This window comes from Rhincodon typus, chromosome 35 (genome assembly GCF_021869965.1).
Source record: "Rhincodon typus isolate 14 chromosome 35, sRhiTyp1.1, whole genome shotgun sequence".
NCBI lineage: Eukaryota > Metazoa > Chordata > Chondrichthyes > Orectolobiformes > Rhincodontidae > Rhincodon > Rhincodon typus.
In genome coordinates, this window is record NC_063366.1 from 5,377,535 (window position 1) to 5,390,074 (window position 12,540).

General features: G+C 40.7%; 1 protein-coding gene across 1 annotated transcript in view; it reads right to left on the minus strand.

Annotated features, from left to right (window-relative positions):
- Nucleotides 1-5,238: 5,238 nt before the first annotated feature.
- LOC109936352 (H-2 class II histocompatibility antigen, A-Q alpha chain-like) overlaps nt 5,239-12,540 on the minus strand; it is a 36,250-nt gene continuing 28,948 nt past the window's right edge. Inside the window, exons 4-5 of the mRNA XM_048616904.1 lie at nt 8,694-8,841; nt 5,239-5,670 (exon numbers count right to left, since the gene is read on the minus strand). Coding sequence (XP_048472861.1) covers nt 8,696-8,841 — 146 coding nt within the window. The 3' untranslated portion in view covers nt 5,239-5,670; nt 8,694-8,695. The remainder of the gene's footprint in view (nt 5,671-8,693; nt 8,842-12,540) is intronic.

Here is a 12,540-nt window from a genome sequence, read left to right on the forward strand (position 1 = left end):
AACCCTTTAGAACTGAGAACAGAGGGTGGTTAACCGTGGAACTAATTCTTGCAGAAGGTTGTGGATGCAGCCTTCAGAAGGTATCTCTATTCTAGACAGAGATAGATAGGTTCTGAGGAAGGGTCACCGGACCCGAAACGTTAACTCTGTTTTTTCCTTCACAGATGCTGCCAGACCTGCTGAGCTTTTCCAGCAACTTCGTTTTTGTTCCTGACTCAAAGCATCCTCAGTTCTTTTGGTTTTTATTAGAGATAGATAGGTTCTTGATTACTAAGGGGATCAAAGGTTATCGGGTGAAGGCAGGAGAATGAGATTGAGAAATATATCAGCCATGATTGAATGGCAGAGCTGACTCGATTGGCCAAGTCGCCTAATTCTGCTCCTACACCTTATGGTCTTAATTCACACCATATGTTGACCAAATGTCCCAGTGTTAGTTTACTCATTTCCCACTGTACATACAACATGCATTGTATTTATTCAAGCCTTTCCTTAGATTTACTTAATGTGTAGTCTAGCTATCCCCAAATCTTATTCAACCTCTTCACTATTCCCTCAGTTAAGTTGTTAATGAATACTATGAGACCCATCACAGATCCACATGGGCACCATGAATCACTTTCTATCAACTGGAGAGAGATAGTAGGAACTGCAGATGCTGGAGAATCCGAGACAACAAGGTGCAGAGCTGAATGAGCACAGCCGGCCTTCATCTGATGAAGGGTCTAGGCCCCAAACGTCAGCCTTCCTGCTCCTATGATGCTGCTTGGCCTGCTGTGTTCATCCAGCTCTACACCTTGTTATCCCTACCAACTGGAGAACCTGCCCATTAGCCCTACTCACTACCTCTTACTGCTTAATAAGCCATCACCTTCTTGAGAGAAGACCAGGAGTTCCCTTACATCAGCTGAGGGAAGAACAAAGACTGAAACAGAGTGCAAATCACTAAGGATGAACACCCACTACTTCAAAACCCTATGGTCCACTCTGCTCCTCCATTTTACAGAACAGCTTCAGGATCAATAATCTGTGACAGGTCATGTAGTTTCTTTCATTGTCTAATGAGACAATGTATCATGTCTAAACTGTTGAACCACGTCAATTATTCACCTTCAATTCATTAATTTTAACTGTAACTCAGTGTCTCTTATGAAGATCCTTATCAAATGCCTCCCTGTGAAATCCATACAAATAATATCAATAAAGATTTTCTTGTTCACTACTTTAACCACCTTTTCAAAAAAAGTATCCAGATTCATCAGGCATGATGCACCCTTATTCTGTTCAGTTGAAAATGTTAAGGTGTTGATTCACGTTCTCTGTAGTTATAGACTGTCTTATTTCTTCAGCAATAGATGTAGGGCTAACTAGGTGGTCTAAAATTCCGTGTGACTACCTCCTCACTTTTTTTTAAAAGTAATGAAGTTACATATAGAGACTTCCAAACAAAGGAATGGTTCTATTTCAGGAAAACTGGAACCTTGTAGTTAAGGCATCTGCAATGTTCTCACCAACTTGATTTAAAAATTGAATGAAAAATGAATTGAATAAAAATGAATTAAAACCATCTGATTAGGTGAATTTATCACTGTTCAGTGTCATTATTTTATTGTTGTTACTTTTTCACGTTAATTTTATCGAGCACCCATCATTGAATCAGAATTAATTTCATTCAGATCTGGCATCCTGACCTCTTTGTTTCTGTGAATACTGATGTAAAGTTGTTATTAACATATCAGTTAACTTTGGGGGTTCATGATCACAGTTACTTAATATAGGCAGTCAACAATATATAAGCAATTATCAGTTAGTTTATTGGCTTTTTTTTAAGAAGCAACAGTTTAGATATGATACATTGTTTCATTAAACAAAGAAAGAAACTACATGATCTGTCACAGATAGAAGACTTTATTGATCCTGAAGCTGTTCTGTAAAATGGTGGAGCAGAGTGGTGGACCCCAGGGTTTTGAAGTAGTGGGTGTTCATCCTTAATGATTTGCACTCTGCTTCAGTCTTTGTTCTTCCCTCAGCTGATGTAAGGGATCTCCTGGTCTTCTCTCAAGAAGGTGATGACTTATTAACCACCATCCCCCTCTCCCCACCCACAACCCCCACCATCCCCCAACACCACCAAATCTCTTTCTCTCTCCGTCCCTCTCACTCATTGCACACCTGCACCAGCTATTTTGGGTCTGGAAATCGATAACTGTGTCAATCAGCTGTTTAACCCTCTTGGCCAGTAGTTACAAGCAGCTACTTACGATGCCAGGCTGACTGTTGTCCCCTTGCCCGCCTTCAATCTGAGCATTAGTTTACCTTTCATTCTAAGAATAAAAACATTTATTTTCCCAAACAATAAAATATATTTGATACCAGATAAATCAGGTACTTGTTCAATGGGGCATCATGACCTTAAGGATTGGTGTGACCTTTCCTCTTAGATTAATTTGCCAGAAATTTGGAGAGTTACTGCTGTAACAACAGTTAAGTGAAATTCCCTTTCTACACAGTAAGTACAAGGCATTTCAGTTTTAAGGAGCCCCGATTTCTGAAATATCTATCATTTCTAACTTTCATCAACAATATCATTATTATCACTTTTCCATGAGCGTGCATTGCTTCTGTCTACCCTTCATTCCAAATATAATTTTGAAAGTAGGCTGATTTTGATATCTCTTGTAAGTTTCTTTTCATACTCACTAGCATCCTTTTGTGAAGGAAAACCTGTCTCCTTTACTTGCTCTGGCCTACATGTGACATTAGGTCCACAGCAATGTAGCTGACTCTTAACTGCCCTCTGAGCAATCTATCAAGTTGCTCAGTTCATAGTCGTAGAGATGTACAGCACAGAAACAGACTCTTCAATCCAACTTGTCCACGCTGACCAGACGTTCCCATCTGATCTTGTCCCATTTGTCAGAATTTGGCCCATATCTCTCAAAGTCCTTCCCAATTCATATACCCATCCAGATGCCTTTTAAATGATGTAATTGTACCTGCATCCACCATGTCCTTTGGCAACTCATTCCATACATGCACCACCCTCTGCGTGAAAAAGTTGCCCCTTAGATCCTGTTGAATCTTTGCCCTCTCACATTAAACCTATGCCCTCTAGTTTTGGACTCCCCCACCCTGGGGAGAAGAGCTTGGCTATTCCCCCTATCTATTCACCCTATCCATGCCCCTCAAATCTCTATGTGGTCACCCCTCAGCCTCCGACGCTCCAGGGAAAATAGCCCCAGCCTATTCAGCCTCTCCCTGTAGCTCAAACCCTTCAACCCTGGTAACATCCTTGTAAATCTTTTCTGAATCCTTTTAAGTTTAACCACATCCTTCCTTTAGCAGGGCAACCAGAATTGTAAACAGTATTCCGAAAGTGGTCTCACCAATGTCCGGTACAGCCACAATATGACATTACATGAAACCACTACAAAATCTGATATAGGAATGGAACCAGCTGGACCACCTAGCATAAACTAAGCTACCAAAAACGACAATGTCACATGCAGCTGTGAACCCTGCAAACTCCTGCTTATTAACATTAGAGAACTTGTGCCACAACTGGGAAAGCGATCACACACACTACTCAAGCAATAGTGTGACAGTCATACAAACAGAATCATACCTTGCAGACAATGTCCCAGATACCACCATCACCATCCCTGGTTATAACCTGTCCTACCAGCAGGACAGACCCAGCAGGTGTGGCAGCACAGTGGTATACAGTCACGAGAGAGCTGACCTGGGAATCCTCAACATTGACTCCAGACCCCATGAAATTTCATGGCTTTGAATTATAGATGGGCAAGGAAACCTCCTGATAATTACAAAAAAATAGAAAGAACTGCGAATACTGGAAATCAGAAACAAAAACAAGAATAGTTGGAAAAATTGGAGTTAACCTTTCAGGTCTAGTGACCTTTCTTCAGAACTTCAGTTAACTCTGATTTCTCTTCACAGGTGCTGCCAGACCTGCTGCGTTTTAACAGCAATTTCTATTTTTACTACTGCTGATTACCACGTACTGTTCTCATTTGGCTGGTGAATCAGTACTCCTCCATGTTGAACAAACTTGGGGAAGCACTGAAGATGGGAAGGGCACAAAATGTGCTCTGGGTGGGGGATTTCAATGTCCACCACCAAGAGTGGCTTGGTAATACTATTGATCGAGCTGGTCAGGTCCTAAAGGATATAACTGCCAGACTGGGTCTGCAACCGGTGGCGAGGGAACCAACAGGAGGGAAAAACATACTTGACCTCATCCTTACCAATCTGGTCTGGCATATCCCCCACTTAACCATTAACATTGCTAGGGATGCACATGACTGAGCAGCACAAAATGGCTGAGGCTGCCCATGGCTAATGCATCTGAACATGGCTGACAGTAGATAGAGTGCTTGGGAAAATATTTGCTTCACGTAGTCTTCACAAGTCGAACAACAGTAGCTCTGTAAACTCAAGGTCAGCTGCAGCTGTTGATGCACAAGACACAGATAAAAACATTTCACACTAATCTCTCTTAAATTATTTAATCAATCTGTTACAATATTAAGAGTAGGTCTTAGTTAAAATTCTTCAGATAATCATAGATATAAATTCCAAAGTAGTTATAGATCCAAATATATACAAAAAAATCACTAAAAGCATTAGAGGAAAAGATTAAAACCAGTTTCAGACAGTAAAAATGCACCCACCTCTTATCACTATAGGGAGGATTTAATACAGGGATTAGCAGATATTGGAATGTGGATTGAATGAACACATTAAAACACAACTTGTTAGCTAAAGAATTCTAACTTTAGGTGTAATGACAGAACTTTGTTGGAACTGATCAAAAATCAATATTCTTTGGGGTCCAATTAATTGGCAGTTAACACAATGCAACTGGCAAATGTTACTTGAATACAGTATCCATTGTGAAAAGTCTCAAGGAGAAAGATAAGGGAAAACATCATGAAGGACCAGGGGTGAACCGCAAGCCTGTCCATCTCTTTGTCGTTCAATAATATGACTAGCTTAATTGGAAATACTTTGAGACAAGCTTGAACTGTGTAAGATTCTGTACCAGAGAGACAATTACAAAGGGATAACTCAGCCCGCTGACCAATGGAGGGTGTTTTTTGCAATCTTTTGTTGTATCCCCAACTCCTCTGATTCAGGGCACAACGTACCTGTGTCTCTGTTCTTTCACTAAATGTTGAAACAAGGTGGTGAAAGTACAACACAACAACAAAAAAATTAGGGATTTGTACAAGTTTTAATGGATTTCATGACACCATAAACATCTTAATGAACTGACGTTGTTCATGTGGTACAAGAAAAGGAAATGCTTTATTTCGAACAAATTAGTCTATCTTTGAAAATTATTTAAAGACTGATCATGAATTCAGAGAATAAATTTGCATTAAACCAAGAAGTCAATTCTCTTTATTTACAGGCTGCTGCTTCACACAAAGTGAGAGAGGAGACAGTGCAGTGGTGAGGAGACTTGAATGTTTTATAGTTGACTGAGAGGACACAGTCCAAAGATGGTGAATTTAGTAAATCATTTTCTGTCTTCTACCTAAATTGAAAAGAAAGCCATCAGATATAATCAGAAGCTGAATGCATTGGTTTCCTATCTCCTTTCTGCACAATCCTCCCATCAGTACGTTAGATGTGTTCTAGCATCTGTGAAGAATATGAAAGTAAATAAATGATAAGAAAATGTACAGAACAACTTCACACGTACATTGACAAAACCATCATGTGTTATAAGACTGCAGTGATTGGAACCAGGTTGACCACGTTGACCTCGAGAATTTTGATTAGGGTTATTAACCTTGGCCAATCAGGAAAGACCTGGCTGACCAATACAAACAGGAGATTAGAATCTCCTCAGTTCAGGCAACTGACTCTGAGCTGGTTGGCCACAGCCAGTGTACTGTGCACGAGTGAAAAAAGGATGACTTGGTGACAGCATACTGGTTCTGTGCAGTTATTTCAAAGATGCATTGGCTAGCCTTGGGATTGGAAATCCTACTGACCACTAAGGCTGACAAACCAAACTGTGGTGTACCAAGTGGGAGAAAAGTGCCGTACGTGAATACGGTCACCCATACCAATAAACAGATTACTCCAAGTTGTACAAGTTGTGCTTCAGCACTTCTATTACCTCTGGGTGTGTCTGTCAGGAAATGACACACTCCAAGCTCAAGATCCAGAATCAATTATACATTGCAGATGGAAAATCTGGCTCAGAATTTCATGATGTGTGCTCTTGCCATGTGAAAGATTTTACTTCAATTAGCGTTTAAAGATTAGAATACTGAGATGAAAAGCCAATGACAACAGTGCAGATAGAACCGAGGCAGTGAAGCATAAGAACAAGGTAAAACAAAACTGAATAAATGCACTGATTGTACATGTGGGAATTAAAACATGACAATTGGATTGCAAGAAAGAACTTGTATTTAAATAGCATCTTATACAACAAGAATGTGTAACAAAGATTGGAAGTTAAAGTTGAGAAAGCAATAATTGAATTAACGGCTTCACGTGAGAACAGTTTTTGTTTGTTGGAGTTATCTTAACAGATCAGAAATAAACTGACTTGAAGACCTGACAGTTAATGCACAATTGAAAATTCATTGGCTGCATATGAACTGTTAGTCATCTTATGGAAATCATGCTCACTGACAGATATTTGTTGTCTTATCTAATCGCGATGTTCCTGAAGTTGAATTTCGATGGTTAGAGACTGACTAAGATTATCAATGACAGATAGATCACTATTATAGCAGTTAAAAAATATAGGGCACAATGTTCATTTGTGTAGTGCCTCTATAGGCAGGCCTAGCTGCATATGTGACATTTACTGCTTCTCTTGTAGCCCACAAAGCATAAGTCAACTGGAGCAGTGGAGGTACAATTCCTTATTACAGGCTATTAGCTAAAGTTAAAACTCTTCAATTAAAGGTAAATCATTGACTTGGTGAGGAGATGCTGGGTGGCAGGAGACACAGAGGGGGTTATGAGAAAGTTCTCTAATTGGCAGAATATGATAGTATTTTGTGGTTTCAACCTTTCTCCACATTCAGTGAAGATTTAGATGGTGGGACAGAAAAAAACATGGATCGAAAATGTTTAAATAACTATAATAAGCAGTATAGCTTGAAGTATAAAATTACAGAGATCCTAAAAGGTTATGTGAATGGGTAAAATTGTGGCAAATAGAACTCAATGTAGGGAAATGTGGGGTCATCTACTTTGGACCTAAAAGGAATGGCTCATAAATGGTGAAAAATAGAAACAGTGGAGGTCCGGATGTAAAGATAATTTAAATGTCATGAATAGGGAAGGAAAATTATCAAAAGAGCTAATTGAATGCTGACATTTATGTCTCAAGGAAAAGAATACCATGGGATAGAAGTCATATTCCAATCATACAAAGCTCTGGTTTGACCACAGCTGAAATACTGGGAACAGTACTAGGCACCTCACCACAGGAAGGAGATATTGGCCTTGAGGGGAGTGCAGTGTAGATTTACTATAATGGTCCCTGGGCTGCAAGAATTAAGAGGAGTAATTAAATAAATTACGGTTACATTTTCTGGAATTAAGAAGGTCAAAATTTAGTGGCAATCAAAGTTTCCAAGCTGACATTGGAAACCGACAAGATAAGCAGAGGTAAGTTATTTCATTGGCTTGTTGAGTCTAGGATTAGGCAGTATAATTTAAAAACTAGAGATGGACCTTGTCAGAGAAAAAATGAGAAATCATTTCTACTCACAAAAGGTGGTACAAGTTTAAAACTCACTTCCACAAATGACAAGTTAGATCAATCATAAGTTTTAAATTTGAGACTGATAGATTTTTGTTATTCAAAGGTATCAAGGGAAATGGGACAAAGGTGGATAATTGGAGCAAGGTTACAGATTGCTCATGATCTCACCAGATGGTGGAGGGGACAGATCATTGAGTCCTGTCATAGGCAGGACTGGAGTGAAGTAATCAATGTTATCCACTGATCAAGGACACTGTAGATTTATTATGAATTCCTGTTCAGATTTTACACTGTTTCATACAGTGCATCAGTGGTTATACTTTAAAAGTACTTTATTGTTTTTATATGTATTTTAGGATATGCAAGGCACATGAATGTTGCTATATAAATGCAAGTTTATTTTTATTCCCTTTTACAGTACTTGTCATTATCCCATTGTACATTAGCATAATTGAACTGCCCCATCACCTTCTGCAATCCTGCACTTTCCGGTAATTCGGCCCCAAATTTTGGCCTCTATTTCCTCCCTATTATTTAGTAGCCTATAGCATACACTCATATTTAATGCTGTCCTTATTCTCAGAGTGCTTTAAGATTCAGAAAGTGTTACTGTATGTCTGCGGGTTAATAGATGGCCAGTGGCAGTGCCAATGGGATAAATGTGCTCACTAGAATGTCCTGAAATGACTGTTTGTAGTTAATGTTATGTGTAAGTGCAAAGTAATGTCTGATGGTGACAGCCTCTGACGGATCCCATCTGCATCTCACTCAAGTACTGACACTTCATGTAAGTGTTGACAAGGAGTATAACAGGCCAGCTCAATGCTGCCCATATCTGTTCATATAGTTGCAGGAATCCAGGAGTAAGGGATAGGGATCTTATGTATTATTAACATTTATAAACAAAGGCTCTGCGCCCTGTACTTACCCCTAGATGCCGTGTTGCTGAGCTTGCAGCCGCTGTCTCTCTTTGATCAGTAAGATGACCCCTACAACAGCACTGATAATACCCAGGATAATTCCCAGAACACAGATCACTGTCCAAGGACCAGTCTGTTCCTCAGGTACTTCAGGTTCTGTGTAGAGAGAGAGGCAGGAAAAGAATGAGTGTTTCAGAGTGAAACGCAAGATGGACACAACAGAGTGGAGAGATTGTTGGAGAGTGTCACTCTTGTTGCTATACATCAACAATCTAAATACCCACTGGCTATAATTGTCGATCATGCTATGGATTACAATTACACACACAAGGTTCCAAAGGTTAGGAGTTACTGATGGCAATACATTTGTTATGCAATATTGTACACTCACAGTTTACTATTTGTAAAAAAGGATGTTACTGTACGGAACGAGTAACATAGCCTCATCAGGCTACACCAGGATTGGGAACTAGTACCATATAAGCGATTATTATGCAAGATTAAAGCACATGGGATTGGGGGAAGTGTTTTGAGATGGATAGAAAACTGGTTGGCAAGAGGAAACAAAGAGCCGGAATTAATGGGTCCTTTTCAAATTGGCAGGCAGTAACTAGTTGGGCGTCACAGGGATCAGTGCTGGGACCCCAGCTATTTACATTATATATTAATGATTTGCATGAGGGAACAAATGTAACATCTTAAAGTTTGCAGATGATACCAAGTTGGTGGGGGAGGGTGAACTGTGATGAGGAAGCAGAGATCCTTCAGCATGATCTGGACAGATTGGGTGAGTGGGCAAATCAATGGCAGATGCAGTATAATTTGGATAAACATGAGGTTATTCACTTTGGCAGCAAAATCAAGAAGGCAGGTTACTACCTGAATGGCTGTAAATTGGGAGAGGGGAATGTGCAGTGGGACCTGGGTGTCCTTGTACACCAGTTGCTGAAGGTATGCATGCAGGTGCAGCAGGCGGTAAAAAACGCAAATGGTATGTTGGCCTTCATTGCGAGAAGTTTTTGAGTACAGGAGCAGGGATATGTTGTTGCAGTTGTACAGGAATATACACCTGGAATATACACACCTGGAATATTGTATGCAGTTTTGGTCTCCTTTTCTGAGGAAGGATGCTCTTGCTCTCGAGGGAATGCAACGAGTCAGGCTGATTCCGGGGATGGCGGGACTGATATATGAGGAGAGACTGACTAGATAAGGATTGTTTTAGCTGGAGTTCAGACAAATGAGGGGGGATCTCATTGAGACTTATAAAATTCTAAAAGGACTTGACAGGGTAGATGCAGAGAGGATGTCCCCAATGGTGGGTGTATCCAGAAGCAGGGGTCACAGTATGAGGATTCTGGGTAGATGATTTAGGACGGAAATGAGGAGACATTTCTTCACCCAAAGAGTGATGAGCCTGTGGAATTCATTACCACAGGAAGTAGTTTATGTCAAAGCATTGAATGTATTCAAGAGGTGACTAGATACAGCACTTGGGGCAAATGAGATCAAGGGTTATGGGGAGAAAGCAGGATTAGGCTATTGAGTTGGACAATCAGCCATAATCGTGAAGAATAGCACAGCAGGCTCGAGAGGCTGAATGGCCTCCTCCTGCCCCTATCTTCTGCGTTTCTATATTTCCATGTTATGAACAGGGATGTAAAATATTCATAAAAACACAGAGCAGAATGACAACTATTTGGCTCAATATCCCATTGCTGGTTCTTTAAAAGAGTTGTTCAATTAGTCTCAATCACCTATTCATTATTCATAGCCCAACACTGGCCTGCATTTCCCACTGACCAGACAGTTATTCCATTGAAGATGGGGAACTGTGTAGGGGTGTCTGCAGAATTCCCATTGCAGCAGACTCCGAAGGAACTGCTGGAAAATTAAATTTTTCATTGGGCAATTCCTCAGAACCCTCTGAAAAATCTCTCTTTAAATTGGAGACTTTGGAGGGTTCTGCTAAAATGAAGTAGAATAGGCCAAAGGGAAGGCAGCTCTACATTTCTCCATTTTCACCATTTTGTGGGAGAAATCTGGACTAGTGGGGACATGCACACACACAGGCATGCACGCACAGACACGCACATTACAACCTCCAGACCCTGTCCCAGCACCCATACCCCCACCCTGGAACCCAAAATGCCATCCACATGACGTGAAGTTGCCCCCCCAATCCATTCCCACTTAACCTGACTGCTAAACACCCTTCTACCAGACCTGAATCATGAACCACTCCTCCCACTCCTGCTGCTGCCAGTGATCCCGACACCCCCTTATGCTATCGGATTTGACCCTACTTTGCCTCATTGTTGGACCTGACCTCATTCTCCCACTGCCAGATCGGACCAGACATGACCGAGCCCTTGGCTGCTGGACCCAAACCTCCCTGACCTGACACCCATACTCCCCACCCTCTGCCAGACCCAATTTCTCCAATTCACTGTGAAAAAGGGGATGCAGTATACTTTCTCCGATAGCTTTACACTACTACAGAACTGTCAGAATGAAGTATAGTTTGGCATTTCTGAAGGAGCTCTTATTGAAATATCGTCTCAGAAATGTGGAGCTCCCTTCTTTTGTAAAAAGTGTGGGGTGGTAATCCGCATGGGATTGGCTCTTCTCGGAAAATCTAGCTCATTATTTCCCTTCAACTAATATCCAATTTTCTTTGAAGGGAATTCTTCAATCTGCTCCCAGTGATTGTTCACAACTAGTGTTAAATAAACTTTCAGATCCTCCCTGGTTATTTTGCTCATTTTCTTTTATCTGTACCCTCTGCTTAGCTTACCCTATTACCAGTGGAAACAGTCTATCAAAACCCTTCACAATTGTCTGTCTCTTTACCTTCTCTGCTCTGAGGAACACAATCCCAACTTCTCCACAAAAGAAGCCGCCCACCCCTTGATTTCAGTAAATCTCCTCTCCATGCCCACTGAATTTTTTTCAGTTGGAGCAGGGTAGGATAAATGATGTTTGATTTTAATATTTTGAAATTATGAAGGATATTCATTGCAGATTTTTCCTTTGCTTAGTGAGGCAGACATGACCCACTGAGGCATCATCAATTTTAAATAATCAGTAAGAGAGGGAAAATAATGCTACTTTGTTTAGCCTGTTCTCATAGTGTTACCTTAAAGTACAGGAATCATTCTGGTAAATTTACACTGCACTCCCTCCATGGCCAGTATCTCCTTCTATTGTGGGGTTCCCAGAACTGGTCTCAATATTCCAGGTGTAATCAAACCAGGGCTTTGTATTCCTGAAACATGATTTCTACCCCCTTGTATTTTTCCCCTCAAAACCCATGAGAATATTTGATTATTTTCTGAACCTGTTCATGATATTTTCATGATCTGTGTACTTGGGTCCCTAAGTAGCATTTTGTGCTGATGTCCGGTCTAGGTGTGTCGGGGTCAGATGTGTAGATGGGAATCAGTAGTGAGTCAGGGGTTCATGTTACCATTTATCTCGGAGTTTGAGTAGGTTTTTAATCCTCTAACCTTTCCTGGGTAACTATTAGCTCAAATGAGTCAGGACCCTCCAAACTCTGATTTTATGGAATTTTTTGGAGGGTTCCAAATGCAGGGGAATTGCCAATCAGAAATTTCCGAGCCAATTCCCTTGGAATGAGCTGTGTTGGGATTATGGAGACTGCATAACTCCAACCTACATTGCAGATACAATTCTCTGGTCATTAGAATATTTGAGCCATTAAATATTTCCTTAAAAATGTCTGTCTCTTCATCTATAAGATAACACAGTGTGGAGCTGGAGAAACACAGCGGGCCAGGCAGCATCAGAGGAGCAGGAAAGCTGACGTTTCGGGTCGGGACCCTTCTTCATTTT